We start from the raw sequence: 24849 nt of genomic DNA on the forward strand, positions 1-24849 counted from the left end.
TTTCCTCATCTGCAAAATGGAGATAATAATAATAGGGTTGTTTGCAGGTTAAATGAGTTAAAATATGTAATATATCTGCATCAGTAGCTGGCATATGCAAATGCTCAATAGATGTTAGCTATAACTACAGCAAAGCGAAAGCAAGGAGGATGCAGAAGAAAGGGAGAAAAATGGACATTGAACATGTGTGAGAGATGATTCCAGGCATATTCCAGAATTGTGGTTTAAGTGACCACGTGGGTAGACACTGATGGTGTAACAGAGTTTAATGGGAAAGATGATGAGTTTAATTTCAGATGTACTGAGTTTGAGTTTCTTATTGTATATTCAAGCAGAGAAATCCTTTAGGAAGTTGGATATATGATCTAGGATTTAAGAAAATAGTATCTTGGACAGAGATGTAGGTTTGTAAAAATTGGGTAGTATAAGACATGAATTTATGTGGTCATGCAAGAATGTTCACAGAGTGAGAAGAAAAGAGTACCTGAGGACCAGATGCTGGCAAACACCAACACTGCAGACAGTAGAGAAGAAAAAGAGACTGCAGAGAAGCCTGAGAAGGCATAGCCACAAAGAAGCGTGAGGAAGGACAAGAACAAAACAGTGAGAAATATTGCCAAGATTGACTAAGTTGGTGGGGTTCTGGGTGACACAGATTTGCTAGTTGTCTCCTCATGGTCATAATCGGCTTCCAAAGAAATAGAAGTTTTGGCTGCCCCAAATCAAAATGACATTTCCCATCCTCCCATCCAATTGGTGTGGCCATATAATTAAAGCCCACAATGGGATATAAATGAAAGTGTCCCATGACAATATCCAGAAATTTTCCTCAAGAGGCAGATGATTCAGCCTTTACGCTGCCTTCATCTTTGTCTCCATCTGCTACCTAGGATTTGGATACTATTAATACCTTTACTTTGTCCATGAATATAACGGCCACCCCTTGGTGAGTGGAGCTGTGAGCTGGAAGGAGCTTGCATCCCAGAGCACCTTGTGGAGTAGAGCTGCCATACAGCTCCAGAACACATGCCTTCGAACTTCTACACATAGAGAAATCAACATCTGTCTTATTATGCTTGTAATGTTTTGTTTTTGTTTTCTCTTTCTCCCAGCTGAACTTAATTCTAATCAACTCACTGTGTTTTGTTTTGTTTTCTCTTTGACAGGAAAATATTTTGGGAGAAATCCTGATGAGTTAAGGCCCCCTCTATACTACCCATTTTTACATTCATTTAAAAATTCTATGAAAATATGACATGAACTGTTAGTTATGGAGGATTTAAAGTTGGATGTTGCTTGTATTAACAAGAAAAACTATGCAGTAAGTTCAACTCTAAAAACCAACTAAGATGATGTTTACAAAAATCATTTTAGTTAAAATCTCAAGTATAAATTATGGCCTGAGGTATATTCTGAAAGAAAGTTATCTGTGGTTCTAAACAAAACTTGTTGTCAAGGCAGGGTATTTAGAATACAGAGAAGGGGGTGGGATGGAGAAAGGGTAGAGATGGCCCACTCTCTGGAAAGAAGGTCTAAGATCTGGGTGCAACAATACAGGCCTCTGACTGTCATTTCCCTGAGTGACACACACGGTTGAGTGAAAGTGCCATGACATGCCATCTCCAGTGAAAGAGGTTTCCTGGCAGCTTTCACCTCGAGTTCAAGAGTTGTTCCCCACGGTCTGCTTATCCTCCTTGGATGGGAGCCCAGCCGCCATGACTAAACAAGGCAGTAGATTCGCCAGCCCAAATGCCAGATCATCTGAATACTTTCTCCCTTTCTTTCCCAGCCTCATTCTGTTCCCCAAGGAGCATAAAACGAGGAGAGGAAGTGAGAAGAAAGAAACTGAAAGAGTAAATGCTGCTTGAACAAGCCACACTCCCTTGCCTTCAGTCTCATTTAGCTTCTACCTAAGCTAGGGGATGAAATTGGCTGCTGAGGATACCCAAGAGACCCTGGCTAGGGTTATAATATTCAAACCAAATACAGGTGGCAGGTGAGACATGCAGCCACGCAATTAAAACAAGTATATCCCTTGAGTATCAATTTTATTAAGATATTTGAAGGAAAAAATGCTGGTTTCCTAGAAGAGTAGACTGGAAAAATGACATGAATTCTTACGACAAAATGAGATTTCCAAGTTATTTCATGCCTATGGCTCTAGCTTCAGGTCATAACTCCACATTTCCTGGTGCTTATGATATTTCTCTTTTGATATCAAGAATATTTTGGTAATTTTTTTTTCAAAAGCACTAGAGTAAGATAAGTTCAGAAAAAAAATGTGTCCATTCAATTTGACAATTCTGAGGTCCCTGGTGATATGGTAATAGCATTTTTAGAGGACTGGGTTTATGAGGGAATGAGAGATGAGGAAGTAGGACCAATGAAGGGAGCTGGACCCTAAAGAGAGAAACAGAGAAAGGAAAGGAGCAGAGTGGAGGATGGGGACCTGTCATGGTCATCTCTGTGTCCAGTGCCAGGGAGGACAATGTCATAATTGTGGTGGGGCTCTCAAAGAAGGGGCCATTCTGAAGCTAAGGTGGCATCCACCCAGCACATCTGGCCATGGGAGGTGGCTAGCAGCTGAGCAGGACAAACTGGGGGATGCTAGTGGGCTGTGGAGAGGGTCAGTGTTGGAGAGGAAAGAGCTCTGGCCTGTATTTGGAACAGCTAGAGTCCCTTCTGACTGTGTCCAGAGTTACTAATAATGTAAATTGGGCAAATCAGCCCTTACTGTTTTTGTCTCAGTAATGGAATAGATACCTTTAATTATTAGTCCAGCTCTAACATTCATGAATACAGCTGTATATTTTGATGATAGCTCACAGTCTCTTCCTGAACCTTGGTTGACTTCCTAGACACTAACTCCAGGTCGGGATTCTTTAACAACTGACATCTTGAGGCAACATTGGTTCTCTGAAAAAGTGAAGGTTTTGGCTGGCTGGATCAGGAAAAGGTACAATAAGTTTTTTTAATGTAAGGTTGATAACACTGAGGAAGACCGTGTCTTAGACCAAATCATGATTTTCCATTTATCTTGTTTTAGTAAATACTTCTCTTGAGAAAGCTTGCCTCTTCTGCAGCTAGTTACTCTATATTACCTAGCAGCCTCTGGAAATGGTACTGACTGTTGACACTGACATTTGACAGTGACATTGACCACAGACAGACTTAGTGATGACAGTTACAACGATCATCTCCTTTTCCCTCTGTGTGCCAGCCAATGCACTGCACACTTACTATTATCTCTGATTTCATCCATTCATTAAATAGTTATTAAAGACACTGTTCTGGGTGCTGGTGACACAACAGTCACAAAACAGACTAGAATTCCTTCCCTCATGGAGCGTACATTCTGGAGGGGTTTTGCCCAATGTTTGATATTTTCCTGCCATGGAAGTGTTGTTATCTCCATTGAAAAGATGAACAAATGAATGTGGAATCCATTGCTATTTACTTATCTGTTCCTCCTTCTTCCAAATGCATAGAATTTGGACTGGTAACACACCCAGTTAAAAATATTGACCTTTCCCCAAATCTCTGGTATTTAGATGGCCAAGCATGTGTGGAAAGGTGTGTTTGTGTGTGCATGTATGTGAAATAAAATAACATGTGTGCAAAATAGAATGAGATATATGTAGAAGTCACTGGAGAAATGGTTATATTCCCCCAAAATGAAAAAAACCTTCTGAAGAGGTAGTTTTGCTTCATTGCCTTTAGGAAGTGATGCCTGGAACTGGAGTAGCCATCTAAAGGACGATGCCAAAAGCCACATGCTGAGCATTGTGAAGGCAAGAGCTTCAAGGAGCAGCAAGCAGTTGCACTAGTCCTGGACTCGTGAGTTATGGATTTCTTGTGACGTGAGAAAAATAAGCCTCTTTTTGGTCAAACCCTTTTGAACAGGTTTCCATTACAGGCAGGCAAATGCAATCCTCACTGGCTCAAGTGACTTTGCTCACAGCCATCAAACTAGTGATGACAGCCAGGATTAAGATACGGATCTGTTTCACTTCAAAGGCCATGCTCTTTCCAGGCTATTGGGCACCTTCAAGGTCTGTTACTCTTTCTATGTACTTCTCATTTTAGCTTCCTGGAGGCTGGGAAAGTGTTCAGAAACTCACAGACTCTCACATTCCTTCCTGGGATTTAGAAATGTATTTCTATGTGTATCTTGTGCAATATTTGACTTTTCACAGGTCCATTCAAATCTGACCTCAACTCTCCAGTACTCCTGGCACAGCTAAGCCACTGACTTCCACTGGCAGGCTCCATTAGCATAGCGTCCTAGAACTTACCATTCTCCTCAGAAATCAGAACTGTAAGACTTTTTACTAAGCCACCTTTATTTTATTTTTATTGTAAGAAATAAGTCCTTGCAGCACTGGGACCCATATTCACCCTGCTCAGGAGACTGGAAGTCCATCTCCCATATCACAGCCTGGTACCTGCCAACTGCTGATTTTTCTCTTTCTTATGAGGATTGGTGTATCCCTGATCCTGAAAACCCCATTTCCCCATTGTCATTTTCTCTGAAGCGGACAGCTTTCCTGTTACTTCCAACATCTGCATTCCGATCTTTCAACTGTTGCATCTGGGTGTCCCCCAAATCTCTGTACACATAATTTTGTCAAATCTTCATAAAAACCATATGGGATAGGTATTATTGCCTCCAGTTGCCAGATGAGAAACTGAAGTTCAATTAGGTTTTGTAACTTGCATGAGATCACACATCTAGCAACAGGACAAGCCAAAATGTAACCGAAGTCAACCTGATATTAAAACCCATGTGTTCTTAAACTCTACACTGCCATCTAAGTGGAAACAAGAGCCACATCTCATACTCCCACTATAAAGATTGAAAACCCATTTCCTATCTAGACACTGTGCTTAAGTCAAGATTTTAAAATCCACTTTGTATCTTGACATGACAGTACAGACAACTTCCTCAGAGCTCTCAGATCTGCAAGCATATGCCTCTGTGTTTAAACTTAAACCTTATCCAAACCCCAATGTTATTATTGAGTAAAATTTTCCTCCTCGTTTATCTAGGTATCAGGAAAATTTCCCCTTTGGCACTACAGCTGTGAATCACAAACTCTCATTTGTGCCATCTAAGGACAAAGAAATGGGACGCCTGTGCTTTTCATTTGTGATAACATAATTTTGGAAACATCCCACCAACAATCAGTTTATCTTATGGAATATAAGTGCTTTGGTAAAAGGTTTAGTCATGGAAATTGCCAGTGAACTCGTATTGGTGTGTCTTCAACGTTTGGCTCAGAGAGGCCTTCTCGGCACTATGCTCCAGTCACATAGGGCTGCTGCTGTCCTTTTTCAGAATTTCCTGTACTCTTGCTTTGAGACCTTCACCCTATTTCTCATTTAGAAAGCCTTTTGCACCCAATCTCCACCTTTCTAAATCTTTCAAGTCCAAGCTCAAAAACCACCTTCCAAATCTAGTTTTCCCTCACCATTTGAGTTGAAATAAATTAATCTCTCATCTGTTAATCTGTATTAGTTAGCAATTACCGCAGGAAAAAAAAAAAAAGAATCTCTCCAAAACTTAAAAGCTTAAGACAGTAACTGTTCATTTGCTCACAATTGTATGGGTCAACAATTGGTCAGCGTTTAACTGGCATTGATGGGGTTTACTTCTATGTTTCCCGTCAGTTGGTGGACTGGCTGTGGGCCAGCTGGCCAGTCAACAAGGACCTTACTCTTAAGCCTGTGGCCTTGGCTGTGTTGCTTGGAATGGCTGGGCAGTTTGGGCTTTTCCCTTCACAAGCAGAAAGCAAAAGTGATAATGCTATTGTAGAACATCATTTTGCCTCATTTCATTGATCAAAGCAAGTTGCAAGGCCAACCCAGATACAAAGGCTAAGGATATTAAAATGAGACTCCAATTGATGCTTTTTCAAATATGGCCTCATTGTCCTAATTTTTTAAATAAAATTTTCTGTAATTTTCCTCAAAGTTGAAATTTTATGATTAGTGAATCTGGAAGTATGAACATCTTCAATTGGGTTTTCTCTGTAAATCATGTTTTTCAATTTTTTATTTTGAACTAATTTTTGATTTACAGAAAAGTTGAAAAAAATAGTGCAGATACTTTTCAAATACTCTTTACCCCGCTTCACCGATATTAACATCTTACATATCAAAATACGATTGTCAGAGAAGGAAAATTAACTCTAGATTTCTAGATAAAGGTGACCCCTGCTAAGTTTCTCAATGTAAAGTTACCATGTTTCTCTTTGAGGTTAATAATTACTTGGGGAGAAAGTTTGAGAATATGAAAAGCATATTTTTCCTCTAACTTTCACCCACTAAACATGACATCAATCAGTAGGTTTTATCTGTAATAGTTGACTGTAGTGTTTATGTAATGTGAATGTGATTTTCCATTTCCTTCGTTTTTCTTTTTTTTTTTTTTTTTTGAGACGGAGTCTCGCTCTTTCATCCAGGCTGGAGTGCAATGGCACAATCTTGGCTCACTGCAAGCTCCACCTCCTGGGTTCAAGCGATTCTCCTGCCTTAGCCTCCCGAGTAGCTGGGACTACAGGTGAGTGCCACTCTGCTAATTTTTATATTTTTAGTAGAGTAGGGTTTCACTATGTTGGTCAGGCTGGTCTCGAACTCCTGACCTCGTGATCCACCCACCTCAGACTCCCAAAGTGTTGGGATTACAGGCGTGAGCCACTGCGCCCAGCCGTTCTTCTTTCTCTCTATATTTATTAATTAAAATCTGTAAGGAACAGCTGTCCTTTCTCCACATTTATTTATATCAGCAAGAACTCATTGAAATTTTTGAGGGTTATAATTCAATATCAGCATATTTATTTAATACTGAAATTTGTAAACCATAATATTTAAAATTGAGAAAATACTTTATAAACAAGGAAATATCTATTGAACTCAGAGAAAATTATGGTAAACAGAAACTTTTAAAATTCTCATTATCTATACGTATTAAAACAAGTAAATATTTGAACCGAAATATTTTCATAGGCATTATCTTTTTGCTTCCATTGGAATTGTCTTCTTTCATTCTCTCTCTCTCTTTTTTTTTGCAAAATAAAACTCACCTAATAAGTTGTTTCTATTTGTAATTTTGGAATATCTTCCCAAATGTTGAGATTGTGAAATCTGGTACAGAATATTACTTTATCCTACTAAAGAGGAGCTCCATCAAAGGCTTCTCTTCATAAGTCAGATTTTCCAAAGTATGATTATGGACTTTCAAAATTAAATATTTTATACATGAGCTCTCATTGCTTATTTTTTTAAACTTATTCCTTGTTTTCATAGGGATACATTTCAATGTCTTCCTATTTGCAATTTTGTTTTTAATAATTATTATTTGTGAAGATTAAAAATTGAAGTTGTTTTCTCCATTTGTTGAGCACCTTAACTAAAGACTTCCAACTGATTTTTAACAAAATGCAATTCAATTTCAGAGGCCTTGTTTACAAAAATAGTCCAATGCCATGTTAGAACACTTTGGTTGATTTGTAAAGTGGTGCTTCAAAGAATCAAATATTTCCAAAGACTGATTGATGACCAGCAGGAAAGAGAGTGTATAGTGTCATACATAAGATTATTTTTAATTCAATATCAACTTTATTCTTCAGATATTGTTATTCACTCTAATTTTGTGTATATAAAAATAAATGCAAATTTTCACTATAGTTTTTACTTCAATTAATAAATTCCACAGCTTCATCATATATGCACCAATCATTTTCAAGTACACGTCTGCTCTATAGATTTTTATTTTAATAAAAGCATTGTTTTACTGTGATGCTGTGCTCCACTAATATTTGTGTTCATGTTATCATTTGCCGTCACAATGCTTAATTTTTAAGTTAAAGTGACAGTTGCATTTATAATAAGGTCAGACAATTCACCATTGACATGATAAACTTCTAAAAGCTTTTCTTTGGTTCTGTGAATTGGATTTTTAAAACTTTAACTGCTATTGGAACTATTATTCGATTCATCTGCTCACACTGATATAAAACTGTCATCATTTAACTGTTTGCAGTGTTCCTTTGCTAATGGTGCCAACTCATTAGTAACCGTTGTTTTATATTTCTCATAGGCCTAAGGAAAGTCAGAATTAAAAATGAATGAAATTAATTTAGGAAAACTGTTGTCTGACCTAATTGAAAAGTCATGCTGCATGGAATGATATGTAAACACACCTTAAGCAGCTGCAAGCATTTCATCACTTGCTTAGAGCACAGTCTTTTAAAAATAATGACTAAACTTTGACATAGATATTGCTGCTGCTTCAGCAGATTTCTATCTTCTGATCGTCTATGGTCAATGATAGCATTGAGGACCCTTTGGTGGATGGTATTTTGTGTGTTATAGGCTCAGCAACTCTTGAGAAAAAGAAAATCAAAATTTTTCTAAAACATTGATATGGTTTGGCTCTGTGTTCCCCCCCAAATCTCATCTTGAATTGTAATCCCCATGTGAGCGGAGAGGGGCCTGGGGGGAGGTGATTGAATCATGGGGGTGGACTTTCCCCTTGCTGTTCTTGTGATAGTGAGTGAGTTCTCATGAGATCTGGTTGTTTGAAAGTGCGTGGCACTTCCCACTTAGCGCGATCTCTCTCTCTCTCTCTTTCTCTCTCTCTCTCTCTCCCCCCACCCCTGCCACAGTGTGAAGAAGGTCCTTGCTTCCCCTTTGTCTTCTGCCATGATTGTAAGTTTCCTGAGGCCTCCCAGTCTTGCTTCCTGTTAAGCCTGAAGAACTGTGAGTGAATTAAACCTCTTCTCTTCATAAATTACCCAATCTCAGGTAGTTCTTTATAGCAGTGTGAAAACAGACTAACACAAACATGAATATATTAAATTCTTGTTTCTGCAAAGGTTTATTTCAGAATGAAACATAACCAAAAAATTTGTAAAAGAGCTGTCAATTTATAACATGCAATAGGTAACCAAATTACCGTAGCAAAAGCCTCTAGACACTCTGTAGCATGATTGCTCAGGCCCTATTTTCCATACATATTTTATTTACATCTATTCTGTAATAATGTGTAACAACGTGTCCCATTAATTCCATTGTCTGGCATCCTGATGGCTTCATGCCTCTCATAGGTCATGACATGGGCCACCCAGCATGGGTCATGACACAACTAGCTGCCACACCCAGTAGATGGCAGGGTCTGCAGCATCCAACACATCCACCACCACCAGAACAGGAAGGAGTTGCAGTTTCTAGCTGTTCATATCCAAATAGCGTAATTTAATCAGCCAGTTCCCTGCATGTGGCAATTCAAAGAAAGATATAACTTTCCTTGAGACTAGAAAAGGTTGGCATAGGAAAGATGGACTATGTTTCAGAGTTTATCATGTGTTACAGTGAGAAATGTTAACTGCACATGCCTTACACTCTACTAAAAGAGATTGTGTCAGAAGTTGACATATGATGTAAAGGTCTTATAAAACTTCTTCTGATGCAACTAATAACAATAATAATTTTTTGAAAAGGAAAAGTCCATGACAAATGCTAAACTGGACTGAATGCTTACATAATACACTAAAATCAGTATGCTCTAGACAAACCACGATACATGGTCACCTTAAATCTGGAATTGTTTTTGACTTCAGCACATGAATCAACCACTTGTTTATGCTTTCCTCTACATTTCTCTTGAAATGACCCCCTTTTTAAAATTTTTCACTGCATCTTCCTTAGTCTCAATGCTTATTACCACATGCCTACATTTCTTATAATAACCTATTTACTAGTCTAGGACTCAGTTCCTCCTCTGCATTCTCTTCAGACCCACCATATTTTTCTTTCTCCAGAAACTTTTGTGTCTCATCACACCCTTGCTAGAAATATTTTAATGGCTCTTTATTACCTGTAAATTCCAAACTTCATTTCCAAGTGCTGCCAGTCCCTACTCTGCACTTTCAGATTCATTTCTCACTTCTTGCTTACATCAGTCCTTCACTCCAGCTTGATCACTCTTCATTTCCTAAACACGCTTGGCATTTGACATTCGTTTGGCATTTGTTTTTCATACTGTCATTTCCATTTAGAATCTTCTCCTCAACGTGGACCCTATTGTTGAAATAGAACCTATACTTTAAGCCCAAGTAACGTCTTCAAGAATCCTTCGAGTCCCCATCTAGAAATGTTCTCTTTATCCTCTGAGGTTTGCAGTAGTGTAGAAACTGCTTTGATCGTGTATTATACCCATACCTTCAATTCAAGAAGCTGTTTGGTTGAATGTTTTTGAAGGACAAAAATGAGCTCTTTCACCTTTTGATACCAAGCGATGTCATACAATACCAAACCCTGTGAATATGCTGCTACTTCGTAACTATTCATTGATTAAATTAATAAATGAATGTCCAAGGAATTCACACTAATGAATTAGTGTGGTAATGAGTAGAGTTCTTCTTTCAGGAAATATTTTTACAATTTGTTGGGGACATTTCATCACAAAGAACAACTGAATTTAAACCTGTCTGTGGAAGAAATCTTTCTGAGTGGGCGGGCCTTATTGCCCAGTCATTTCTTTCACTATATTTCATATCTATGACCAGCTTTGCTCATTAAACTTTGGTTCTCTATAGATATTAAACAAGACAAGTTTCATGCCATTTTTATAACTCTAACAAATAAAAGGTAACAAAGACATAATCAGTAAAGACATAAGGTGTTTGTGTGTAGTCTCTGTGTGTGTTATCTCAAAGGATCTACATCAAACAAGTGGTTACTTATGAGGAAGACAGTGGCATTGGAGGGATATATGAAAGGAAATTTTACCGTTACTGTATGTGCTCCTGAATTGTTTTCGTATTTTTGTAATGAGGTGTTATTTTATATTAAGTGTGAAATAAAGAAACGATAATTTAAAAAAACTCTTAGTCTACATGGCAATCTTTGCATGATGTCTTAAAGTGCAAACTGCCTTTATGGAATTCATAGCACTTATTCCCTTGGAAATTCCCAAGAAATGGAGAGCATACAAATTTGGCTCAATACTTTTCAAATTATATTTTCTGTTGTTACTTCTGAAATCTTACCAGAGTAAGAAAATAAATATATCTGATTAAGAGTAAAAACATAGTTGGAAGGTAAATAATATAGAAAAAAGGAAAGCATCAAAAAAGTAGAACTTGTATAAATTTTTAAGAACTTACATTCCTTTAATAGTTTTACATTCCTCATGTAAGAAATTTATAATCTAAAAAGAAATTGATTCATGGGCATAAGATCTAAAAAACATTGTGACGAAAAATCAGTAAAGCTATTAGAATATTTAAATAATTAATTCTTTAAGGATCAAGTAAGTGTTAGCCATTAAAAAATTACAGAACATCTGGAAAGTAAAGAGATTGAAAGATTGGAAATTAAAAAGCAAATGGTATGTTTTGTGCTACTGAGGGACTTTGCAAATGAATATAAACCCATTTGAAAATAAATACAGAGTCTGTATAATTACAATGAGCCCAAAGATAGGTTTAGCATTTATGTATCTCCTGGGAAGCATGGTGAGTCAGGAACAAAAAACCAAAGCAAAGGAAGGTTATTAAAAAATTATTTCCTGTTGTATTGTAGAACTCAAGAAGAGAATAAACATACCAATTACTTGCATGGCCGGTTCCACGTCTGTTGTGGCCTCTTCCAACAATGACAGCAGCTTGGCTGATATCTGATGCACGGACTCAATGTTGCTAAACAAGCTATCCACATCCAGCCTATCAATCTGAAGAAACAAAAAACATTGAGCTGATAGAGAAGCACTGTATTTAGGATGTTTTCTCCTGCTAAACAGTAAGCATTTTAAATGCCAGCCCATGCTGTCTCCATTAACCATTTCTGTTAACATTCTTATTTAGGAATTCTAGAGTGCAGTTTGCTTTTTTTTTTTCCCCAAGAAATTGGGATGATGCATCTGTTACTTCTGTCTTTTTAAAAAACGTTGAATATGTTTTGTGTTGAACATACATCTATATATTCCTATAACAACCAGAATGGGAAGATTTGAGCCTAATTGGTGTTAACTGCCCTCTATGAGGGTATGTAGTAGTGTGTAAGGATTTAGAATATTTTACTGCTTATACAGCAGAAGTCAGACCTTACCCGAGGCAAGTAACTATTTTCAAAGCTGGTTTTTAAATCACAGATGTTTGAAAAGTGATGACAAGTAGATGTGCTGGGTTGCTTTTTCCTTTTTTTTTTTTTTTTTGCTTGATATAAATGTAAATGGAAATCATTAAATATATTCTACTAATTAAGCATTCATTATATTTTGTTATTTCATGCACACCCTTAACAACCAGTGTAATTATTCTTAGATCTTATAGCAAGTGTTTATAATAATTTATTTATTCATTTATTCATCCTTTCACCAAATATTTTCTGAGAAGCTTCTATGTACCAAGAATTACAAAAGAAGCCAGATTGTGTCATAGGTAGTGATTGGTTAGTAGAGGAATGGACAACCATCCTCAGCTATCTGAGTATGGTAAGATATGTGCTCTGATTTTGATGAATCTTTTTTGACATCATTCCCTTGAGTTTAAGTTGGATCTCCTTTCATAATCAAATAGTGACTGGTCAGGCCACAGCCATATTGGTGCAGACTCTACTGGGCAACATCAGGGAACAGGAGTAGGTGCCTTTTACTCATGACTTATTGTGAATGAGGTCATAGGTGGATAATTAATTCATTAATAATCAACTCATGGAGGAGTAGCACAAGTGAAAACCAGAGTTGCTGGCTTAAAGTCAGCTCAGCAAAGTTAGGGGTATGAAAGAGACAGAGAATTCAATTAAAGAAAATGTACCAAGAAATTAGGGGAATTAGGAACAAGGGAGGTATGAGGGAGATCTGGAGGAATTCTGCAGACGAAGGCCAACAACTACAGCTTTTTTTCCATTATTTCAGACTCAGTTTCTTTAGGTGTGTGTGGGGTCTATTTAAGGGGCAAGGAAGAAAGCAACCTGCTCATCTTTTTATCCCATCCCTTTTTGACATTGTCCAATCTACTGTTCTCCATTTTAGATACCAATATTATTTTGGTAAGGATATTCTATCATTGAACATGGAAGCATGACTTCACATTGCACCTTTCCAAAATGTGGTGACTATGTCAGTTATTTCTTATGCAATATGGTTTTTCTGTATACAAGTCTTTCAACCATCTTGGGAAATTTTTCACTTTCCCATCATTCATCCTGTCCTCAGGATAACTCACAGCCTCATTTGTAATCAAATTCATATGATCAATGCAAATCAAAACCACAATGAGATACCATCTCACACCAGTTAGAATGGCAATCATTAAAACGTCAGGAAACAACAGGTGCTGGAGAGGATGTGGAGAAATAGGAACACTTCTACACTGTTGGTGGGATCGTAAACTAGTTCAACCACTGTGGAAAACAGTATGGTGATTCCTCAAGGATCTAGGACTAGAAATACCATATGACCCAGCCATCCCATTACTGGGTATATACCCAAAGGATTATAAATCATGCTGCTGTAAAGACACATGCACATGTATGTTTATTGCAGCACTATATCAATAGCAAAGACTTGGAATCAACCCAAATGTCCATCAATGACAGACTGGATTAAGAAAATGTGGCACATATACACCATGGAATACTATGCAGCCACAAAAAAAGGATGAGTTTGTGTCCTTTGTAGGGACATGGATGCAGCTGGAAACCATCATTCTTCACAAACTATCGCAAGAACAGAAAACCAAACACCGCATGTCCTCACTCATAGGTGAGAATTGAACAATGAGATCACTTGGACTTGGGAAGGGGAACATCACACACCGGGGCCTATTATGGGGAGGGGGAGGGGGAAGGGATGTCATTGGGAGTTATAACTGATGTAAATGACGAGTTGATGGGTGCAGCACACTAACATGGCACAAGTATACATATGTAACAAACCTGCACGTTGTGCACATGTACCCTAGAACTTAAAGTATAATTAAAAAAAAAAAAAAAGAAACCAAGCAGATGCCAGCACCACGCTTCCTGTATAGCCTGCAAAACCAATTAAATCTCTTTTCTTATAAATTAAAAAAAAATTCATATGATCATATGCAGTGGTTTATTTCAATATAGGATTAGACAACTTTTAAAAAACTAATTTTATGTATTCTGAAATTGTCTATGATTCCATACTAATTACTACATTATAATCACTATTAGTTCTTAGGGTCTTTAATCCAGCATCACAAAATGTTCCTTAATTGACCATTCACTTTAATAGGAGATGGCACATATGGTTTTTTGCTTGTAATCTAGAGAGGTTCAAGACTTTCAATTTCTATATTAGAAAGTATATTTAATATTATAGAAAATATTTAAAAGACACATAACAGTTATATGGATTTGGTTAATTATTATTTAATAATAAATTATTAACTAGTTAACATGAAATTGTCATTTAATAATACTTTACTATTATCAATGGCTCAAATGTAATATATCTCTGAGTACCACCGATTTAACACATTACTTATCCTAAAGAATTGCCTCATGTGTTGGGTATTAATTAAATCCACAAAGATATAACTTTGAATAATTCAAGATGTTTTCCAAAAGTTGTATGTGAATCAAAGTTTTATAGATTGGTTTATTTCAAATTTACTGATTGTATATTTCTTAAAATCGTTTTTGAAATAAATCCTTCTAATATGTAAAATTTCAGCCCCTAATTTACTTGCTTTATAAGATAAACTATCAGCAGTAAATCATGCAGTGTATCCCTATTATTATTTCATTTTGCTGTGGAAACTTTATTCTGAGAAACTTCGAGTGTTTCATATTTATTATTTCATACATGACTCCAACTTCTTTGTAAAGGTTGAACCATCTTGAAGATACAGAAAATAATGCAGGATGAAGAGAGGAGCCATGCTCAAACTCATGCAAAAACTTCAGGGGAGAACCGGATTCAGAAACTGACCTTTTCATTCTATGCCTTCGTTCATTACCAGCAAATATTAATAATGAATACTTTACTATCTCCATTTAGATTCTTTGGTTTGTTCCTGAGTTTTTTCACCAAGTTGTCACTCCTACAATTTATTTCTCAAGGTCACTATCCTGTATATCTGTTTAATTTAGATTATGAATCCATTTAGCAAGGATCCAATTCTACATTTTATCTGTAATCTTAGCTTAGTGCAACAAATATTAAATAACAAAAACATAGATTTTAATTCCACTTCTTCCTGAAGGACAGAAAGGATTAAAACATCAATTGGCCTGATTTCAAACGCCCATATCACCATGAGCCCACAGGGATTCTGTGAATCATAAAATTAATTCATATCCAGTCACTGCTATGCCAAGGAAAAAACAAGTGCCTGGTACAAATAGGCTTTTAAAACTGATAGATGATTTTATGATTACTGATATAAATTCAAAGAAGCATGTATTTATATTTATTAATCATTCACTGGAAACAGGTAACGCTCTAAAGCTTAAGTTGTATTACATTTTAAATGGATTAAAATTCATTTTTTTAAAAAAAGACAGTCTGAGTACACGCTATTCTAAGTCAAGTCAATACATAATAATTCAGACTTACAAAACATAAAAAATAAAGGCCAATGTTTCTTTTTAAAAATTTTCTTCTAAAAAACATGGGATACGTGTGCAGAACATGCAGGTTTGTTACATAGGTATACATGTGCCATGGTGGTTTGCTGCACCTATTAACCCATCCTCTTTGTTCCCTCCTCTCCCCACCCACTCCCTAATAGGCCCTAGTGTGTGTTGTTCCTCTCTCTGTGTCCATGTGTTCTCATTGTTCAGCTCCCACTTATGAGTGAGAACATGCCGTATTTGGTTTTCTCTTTCTTTGTTAGTTTGCAGAGGATGATAGTTTCCAGCTTTATCTATGTCCCTGCAAAGGATGTGATCCAATTCCTTTTTATGGTTGCATAGTATTCCATGGTGTATATGTACCACATTTTCTTTATCCAGTCTATCATGGGTGGGCATTTGGGTTGGTTCCATGTTTTTGCTATTGTAAATAGTGCTGCAGTAAACATACGTGTGCATGTGTCTTCACAGTAGAATGATTAATATTCCTTTTGGTATATACCCAGAATTGGATTGCTGTGTCAAATGGTATTTCTGGTTCTAGATTAAAGGCCAGTGTTTCAATCGGCAATTTAATTTGTTGCTTTACAAAAGTACTTATTGCAAGATATACTTCAAATAGCTAGTTCCCATTACATTTAAATAATTACTAGGTTTTAAAATCAGGTAATGTGATGCCTCCAGCTTTGTTCATTTTGCTCAAGGTTGCTTTGGCTCTTCAGGGTCTTGCATGGTTGCATATACATTTTAAGGTTGTTTTTTATTTATATGAAACACATCATTGGAATTTTAGTAGAAATTGCATTTAGTCTATAGATTGCTTTAGGTAGAATGGATATTTTAACAGTATTAATTCTTCCAATTCATTAACACCAGATATCTTTCCATTTATCCACGTCTTCTTCAAATTATTTTATCAGTGTTACTTAGTTTTCAGTGACTTCAAAATCTACTACAAAGCTATAGCAATCAAAACAGCATGGTACCAGCATAATAACAGACACATACACCAATGGAACAGAATAGAGAGCCCAGAAATAAATCCACACTTTTACCGTTGATTGATTTTCAGCAAAGATATCAAGAACACACAATGGGAAAGGACAGTCTTTTCAATACATGGTTCTAGAAAAACTGGCTATCCACAGGCAGAAAAATGAAATTAGACCCTTACCTCACACTAAATCAACTCAAAATGAAGACTTAAACATAAGACCTGAAATTGTAAAATTACTGGAAGAAAATACAGGTGAAAAGCTTCATGATATTGGTCTGGGCAATTATTTTTTGCATAGAATCCCAAATCACAGGAAACAAAAGCAAACACAGACAAATGGTATTACATCAAACTTAAAATCTTCTGCATAGCAAAGGAAACAATAATCAGAGTTGAGAGACAACTTGTGAAATAAGAGAATACATTTACAAACCACACATCTGATAAGGGGTGTTAATATGCATAATATATAAGGAACTCTACTCAGTAAGAAAGCAAATAATCCTATGAAAAAGTGGGCAAAACTAATGGATACTAGGCTTAATACATGAGAGATGAAATAATGTGTACAACAAACCCCCATGACACATATTTACCCACATAACAAACCTGCACATCCTGCAGATGTACCCATGAACTTAAAATAAAAGTTAAAAAAAAAGAAAGAAAGAAGATACAGGGCGACTATAGTTAACAATAATTTATTGTTATGTTTCAAAATAGCTAGAAGAAAATATTTGGAATGTCCCAACACAAACAAAATTATAAATGTTCTGAAACCCATACTTGAAAATAAATTTTAAAAAGAAATTATAAATGTTGGAGGGGATGAATATCCCAATTACTAAGATTTGATCATTACACATTGTATACTTGTATCAAAATATTACATGTACCCTGCATATTTGTACAAGTTTTATGTATTTATAAAAATTAAAAATAAGTAAATAAAAATAAATTAAATTACAAAAATGGGCAAAAGATCTAAATAGACATTTCTCAAAAGAAGACACAAAAGTGGCCAATAGGTATTTAATGCCCAATATCACTATCATCAGAGAAATGCAAATTAAAATCACTATGAGATATGACCATATACTTGTTAGAATGACTACTATTTAAAAAGATGAAGGAAAACAAGTGTTAGTGAGGATGTGGAGAAAAGTGAACTCTTGCACACTGTTGGTAGGAATGTAAATTAGTACAGCCATTATGGAAAATAGTATGGAGGTTACTCAACAAATTAAAAAGGTTACACCTAAAAGACGGCTGTCTAGAAAGTGGGCCCTCATCAGACACTGAATCTGCTGGCATCTTGATCTGGGACTTCCCAGCTTCGAGAGCTGTGAGAAATAAATTTCTGTTGCCTACGTTACCCAGTTTATGGCAATTTTTTAAAAATAGAAGCCTAACTGGACTAACATAGTATGTAAGTTTCTATCTTTGGCAGTCATCTTTGTGGAGAACTTGTCTGTGAAAAAGTCACAAAGAGGAAAGCTAAGCCTGGCAAAGTCTTGTTAACCCTTGGATCTAGCCTTGCCTAAAGCAAGAAATCCTATTCCATAAGCTGACAAAGTGTCTTTTTTTTTTTTTTTTTTTTTGAGATGGAGTCTCGCTCTGTCACCCAGGCTGGAGTGCAGTGGCCAGATCTCAGCTCACTGCAAGCTCCGCCTCCCGGGTTCACGCCATTCTCCTGACTCAGCCTCCCGAGTAGCTGGGACTACAGGCGCCCGCCACCACGACCGGCTAATTTTTTGTATTTTTTTAGTAGAGACGGGGTTTCACCGTGTTAGCCGGGGTGGTCTCGATCTCCTGACCTCGTGATCTGCCCACCTCGGCCTCCCAAAGTGCTGGGATTACAGATGTGAGCCACCGCACCCAGCCCAAAGTGTATTTTTATTTAAGCTAGTTTGAACTTTATTTCTGTTACCTACGACCCAAAGAAGATTAATACACTTCTAATTGTAGCCAGAATGTTGCTTTCTCTAGGAAATATTTCCTGTTCCTTGGTTAGAATTAACTTCTCTTTCTCCCACACTTCCATGACTCTTGTTTCATATTACTCACTGCTTATATGGAAGCCCATTCTATTTATCAGAAATATTTATTAATTTAATTTATCTGTCTCTATGACAAAACTGTGAGTTCCTCTAAGACAGTTGCCTTTGTGAGTACTCTACTGTGTCTAACACAGTTCTGGGTATGTGCATAGTTACTCAGTAAAAGTTTAAAAATATGAACTGAATTGAATCTGTACAATTTAAATGATCTATTTACTCTTGTAGGAGCCAAAAATGAATATTCTTTGTAATCACTTCACCAGGCTCTGAATAACAAGCATGCAAAGATCAAAAGTGGTTTAAAGGCAAAAAAATTACCTAATTTAGTTGTTCACAACTATTACATGGATATTTTATAATTTTCTACTTAATTTTGTCTGCAAAGGCACACTAGTGTGCTTATTTTGGCCGTTGGTATAACTGGCTAATTTGCTGATGGAAGCCAGCCTTCTCCTACTTTACACCTGGGACATGTCTGTTTACAGGTTTCTGTTTAACGAGCACTGTATGAATCGGCCTAAACCTCATCACAGGGAGGAAAAACCAAACATTCTTAGGTGTCCTGCAGACAAGTAAAAGCAAGAAAATACAATCACCTATAATTCTACCACACAGAAGTAGCCACTGATACATTTTCAGGTATGTTTTTCCAGATAATTTTTCTCTGTGTGTCTGTGTGTACATCCATACAAAAATTTATATACTTCTAATAGAGTTTACAGTTTTTGCCTTAACAACATAACATGAACATCTTTTCATGTCAGTAATTTCCTTCAGTTGCACTATTTTTAATGTCAACATTATGTGGAAATACTGTAACGTACTTAACCATTCATAAAATTTGAAATCTAGATAGATCACCCTTTTCATTATTATAATCAGCTCTCTTTGCTAAACTCTTGTTCACACTCATGTCTATCACTGAGCTAAACTTATTAAATTTTTAAAGGATTTTAAAAAGTATTAACAAATAAGCATTGTTTTTTCCTTCTGACAACCAATGGATTTAAAATTGTCAGTTGGATATTGCTGTCCTGACCTCAGTTGGAACTATAATTTTGGGCTCCTAATTTGATGATCAAAATCACACAATTTAAAAATTCTATATATATGTACATGACATATATATTTAATACAACAATTGTAGAAGAAGGGAGAAAATAAACAGCACTGCTTTCAAGGGCCACGGTGATTGCCACCAACCAAATCATCCTCTGGAAATTGTTTCTAGAAAAGTCTTCAGTGTTTGGATTCAGTGTAGTTTGGCAGTAAATCCAAGTTCAAATAGGACCCCAATTCTGGGCTCTGAACTTATGTAGTGATTACATTAGAATTAACATAGGGCAAATTCTCCTTAGCCATCAACTGATTTGGTCTAATAGAACTTTGATGCCATCTACTCCTTCTGTAGGGCAGTTCCACACACAACATTTTGGTGAGGCCTGAATGCATCCTCTAAATTAGATTGATCCATTATTAATGCTGAAGCCATCAAAACCCAATGATATTGAGACTGTAGTAAGTAAGGTGGAAGTGGAAGAAAGCTGCCGTGCGTTGCAAAATATTTGAGAAGTGGAGACCCAATGGGGACACTCTGAGAGGATAAAATAGGTTTTGTTTTATTTTTTAGTGAGGAAGTTGAGAAGAAGAATGCTTGTGCAACAGAAATTGCAGCAAGTGGAAAAAAAGGATGTTGGCAGAAAGCCCTAGCAACCACTGGCGTAGGATAATTAACTCATTACTATGGCATTTACTGAGACAGTTGGCTTCTAGAATACAAAGATTTTCAGGGTAAACTAGCCATTATTTCATCAGATTTCTCAAAACTGCTGATTTGTATGTGTGAAATTTCCTGCTGTGAAACTGGGTTTGAAACTGGCTAATTGAGTCAAACTATGAGTTGAATCAGCTATACAGTAAGTCTTTTAACTAATCTTGCAGATAAATGCCTAAGTTACCTGATAACTGCCAGAAAACATTCCAGGCCAGAAGATATTTATGTGGACAGACCTACATTAGCAGAGAGATGTTAGTCCCTTTGCAGAAAGGAGAGTGGGGTCTCTGAAACAGAAATCTCAGCATGTGTGTGAGGAAGGGCAGAGGCAACAGTCAAAGCCAGACAAAGAGGCTGGGTTCAAACTTGAGAAGTCCCTGAGTTAAGAAGTCCAACAGCCCTGGAACTGAAAATTAAAATTAAAAACAAGTCCAACAGAAAATTTGTTTTGACTAGTAATAGAAAAGCAAAGTTCTTGTATTGATATCCTTGGGTAAAAGGTAGGTAGTTGACTAAAGGTCTCTGCCTTTGTTTCTCTTCTCTGCCTTGACACAGAGACAGGCAGAAAAGAAATTACGTGGCAGAGGTTTGGGGTGGTCTTGCCTTCCTTTTCGTACTTTGAATTTTATATGAAATGTTCCAAAGACAAACAGTTGTGCTAAAAATAGGTCTTTTGAGCTAGAGGGCTAGTATATTTTGTAATCTCTTCTGAAATTCTTCAGAAAGCATAGACTAAACACTATGATTTATATTGTTGAAATATAGAGAAAGTAATATGGAAACTCTTTGGAACAATCAATGAGATTATAAGAAAAATTCATAATTTTTTAATGTACCCATATCAGCCAAAAAATTATATTTAAAGGCTTGTGGTTGGGCATGATGAATGGGGTAAACATTTTATGCTTTGATCACTTGAGTACTCACTGTGAGGGTGTGTGCGTGAATGTGTGTACATGTGTGTTTATTTCTTCTTCCTGTACATACTCAAACTGAGAGCTTATAGCAATTCTCATAACTTTTTCAACAAGCATTCATATCCTTTAGGCCTAATATCTAAAAGAAACTACTGACATCAGGGATGACTTAGCATACCACCTATTTTTTTCCCGATTTAATGACACAGTTGCAAAGTTCTAATCTTCAATGATACAATAAAAACTAGAACTCATTGAAAATAATTTGAAAAATGAGGAAACGCTTTTGCAAAAGAAAGGAAAAGAAAAATTTGCTAGCGATGATAAATGAGAGGAAAAAAGAAGCGTGAAATGGAAGTCACAAAAAGATGTGGTGGGCAGGTATGTGACAGTACACTTGAGCGGTAACACAGGAATTAGGGACAAAACTGGTAAAACATAGAACAAATATCCATGAAGTCCATCTGTGTTGTAAATTCTGGTGGTTCCAGGATTTAATCACTTGACCACTGTAATTCCCACACTTTTTCCCTTGGAGAATGTCACTTGTTTTAGTACTCTGATCATCACATCTAAGTTAAGCATTACTGTTTAAATTTCCAATGATTTCCCTTCCCCACACACATGAAGTCAGTTCTTCTGGCATGGGGCTCTCCGTGGCCTTGCCTCTGCACCTCTTTTCTGCTTTGCCTCCTGCAGCATGGCACTCCAGGAGCTGTTCGATCTCATGGCACATACTATGCTAGTCCATATCATGTTTTCTTCCCCAGGATGTCTCCATGGAACCCCATGAAGATAGTAAACATACAAAAGGTTAAAAAACAAACACTTCCTGCCTGAATTTCAATTGAGGCATCAATTTCTTAGCTATCAGATACCAAAGTGAGCAGGAGACGGTTTGCCATAGATGAACTTCCTTTGCCAAGATGAACTTGCAAAGGAGGATTCAGCGAACTGTTTCAAAGTCACCTCTGTTGACCTCATGCCTGCGAAACCTAAAGGAGCTGTGGCAGCAGGAAAGTGATGGCTATGTTGGGATGAATCTGTACTCCCATAGGTCTTGGGGGTCAGGGATGCTTGAATGCTTCCTATGGACCAGCTGTGGACCCTGTGAGGTGGTGAAGCTAGTGTAAACATATCTATGACTCTGTCTGCACAGCTGAAGGGCAGAATACGGAGGTACACTCTGGATGCCTCGGGGCTCTGGAAAGAGTTGCAAATCACCGACTGGGACAGATGCAATTGGATTGAGTGGCTTTCAAGAGAGAATCTCCCCAACACCACCATCATGAGAATAGCCTGAAAAAGGCCAGGAAGTTACCTGTAAGAGTGCCACATTATTATATCTGGAAACTCCAAAGAATGTAAAGCTAGTCTATGATGGTACCAGTTCAAGTACACCTTCCCCCTCCCTTACCTCTCCTCACCCATCCTCCCGAGGGTCAGGAGCTGGCTGGTGAGCTGGTGTCAAGGAGGAGTCACATTCCAGCTGTGTGACTTTGGATAAGTTACTTAGCCTCTTTGTTCCTTGGTTTCCTCATTAGTCAAGTAGGAACACTTAAACCTACTTCATGAGTTGATGTAAGTATCATATTAACTAATATAAACAAGTTGTTTGGAATAACGCCTGGCTTCTTATAAGTACTCAATATATTGTAGTTATTATTGTTATTTTTAGGAAAACTGGAATGAATTTTGACTAAACTGCTAGCTGCTAAAGGCAGTTCCCAAACTAGATGAGTGCTTCAGATGTTCATTGATCTGTGAAGTGATGGGCCTGCCAGAGTCCTCATCTGGAGACAGGGCAGGATCTTTGCACTACTAAGTGGACCGATGCTCCCCACAGCATTATGCTGCAGTACGAATCCCAAGAACCATAGACAATAAGCATAAGGAAGGGAGCAGGAGTGAGTGCTGATTTTAGGAAGCAGAGCCAGTTCTGGAAACATTTTTAAATTGTTAATAATTTCTCACTTGTCTCTTTTTTTCTTTTTAAGCAACTGCCTTTGTCAAAAATCCAAGGTGCCCAAACCAATGTTAAGTGACCTGAGTTCCAGGAGATTCTCAAAACTCAGCCGAGTTTGGATTTTGCTGGGTATGCCCAGGATGATGGAAACAAGCGTGAGCCCTGGAGTGGGGACAGGTCTTTGGGTGCACCATCTATTAGCTGTACCACTAAGTTCCAGACTCCAGACCTTAGGGTCAGTGCAGGTTCTCCCCTCCATCACCCCTAACTCTCATCTTGATAGCTTAGCCCCACTATCTCCAACGTTCAATTAGCCTTTTCTTAGTCACTTTGTAAAACTCTATCAGGCCCTAGTTTCTACCTCTGAAAAAGCTTCTAAACTCATTTTTATTTCCTATTTCTCCAAATCAGCTTACTAATAATTTCAGATTAGTCTTCCTAAAACATGCTTAATTGGGTTTACAAACAGTTATCAATTCCTCTGTTTTAAAACATTTGTTTCTTCCCAGTTGCCTACAGAAAAGACCTCAAATTTCTGAATCTGACGGTTTGCCTGGACAAGACCTATCTTGTCTTACTCCAGTTATTTTTATTTTTATAAGAACCATCTGCTCCTATCAAAAGGAATTAACTCATTTTTAAACTGACCCTATTAGTTAGCTCACCAACTCTTGCTCCTGTGGTTCTCCACTGCTGGGCTGCTCTCCTGACCCTGCCTCCACCTAACCAATGTTTACTCAGTGCAAATCCCATCCCTTCTCTAAGACTTCATGGATCACTTACCCATCCTGAAGTTGTTCATCCACTCATTTTTTTTCAATCTATAAATATTTACTGCTGCTCATGTATAAAGCACTGTATTAGATGCTGGGGATATAGCAGTGAACAAATGAGACAAAATTCATGATTCATAAAGGAGAAAAGTTAACAGGATAAGAAAGGAAAATATATTGTATTAAATATAGGGTTAAATATTAGAGGGATAAAACAAAAACAGCAAAAGGAAGATAGGGAATTTTGGGAAGGCTGCAGCACTGGCAATGCCTTACTTATATCTCCTTGATTCTGAATGTTCTTTAACATGTGGCAGGCCTTCTGGTGTAAGCATCTCTGATTTTCTACCGAAAGGCTTTCTCTGACCACTGATGCCTGCTCTGCCTACACACAGACAAGGCTAGAAGTGCCAGGAATTAACACTCCCAGGAGCATCCCTTAGCCAGTGTCTAACAGGAATTGAGGAGGGTAAATACTCCTCCCATGGGACAATGTGTTCTGTACAGCCTCCCCAAGGTCCCAGTGGGAAATGAGCCCCATTTGGCCACAGAGTTAACCCACTCATTAATGTACCCTCTATTGCCTTCTTTCTCTGTCTCATTTCCCCTTTCCCTTACTGCTATTTCAGGGTATCATCTCCCAAATCAATACCATCTAAAAATCCTTTTTATCAGGCTCTGCTTCTGAGGAATCCAGTCTAAGATGGAGGTGGTGAAGGAAGGCTTTACTGAGTAAAGTCTTGAAGGACA

The 24849-nt window shown here is 37.2% G+C and overlaps 1 protein-coding gene and 1 long non-coding RNA gene across 2 annotated transcripts in view; one reads left to right on the forward strand and one right to left on the reverse strand.

Moving 5' to 3' along the window:
- LOC105486304 (Rho guanine nucleotide exchange factor 38) overlaps positions 1-24849 on the reverse strand; it is a 128376-nt gene that overhangs the window by 51472 nt on the left and 52055 nt on the right. The window contains exon 3 of the mRNA XM_024794250.2: positions 11614-11737. Coding sequence (XP_024650018.2) covers positions 11614-11737 — 124 coding nt within the window. The remainder of the gene's footprint in view (positions 1-11613; positions 11738-24849) is intronic.
- Positions 11714-23724, forward strand: LOC139362354 (uncharacterized). The gene is made up of 3 exons (XR_011621121.1): positions 11714-11805; positions 19155-19308; positions 23358-23724. It is a non-coding gene; the product is annotated as an uncharacterized lncRNA (long non-coding RNA).

Source organism: Macaca nemestrina, chromosome 3 (assembly GCF_043159975.1).
Source record: "Macaca nemestrina isolate mMacNem1 chromosome 3, mMacNem.hap1, whole genome shotgun sequence".
In the NCBI taxonomy this organism is placed as follows: Eukaryota; Metazoa; Chordata; class Mammalia; order Primates; family Cercopithecidae; genus Macaca; species Macaca nemestrina.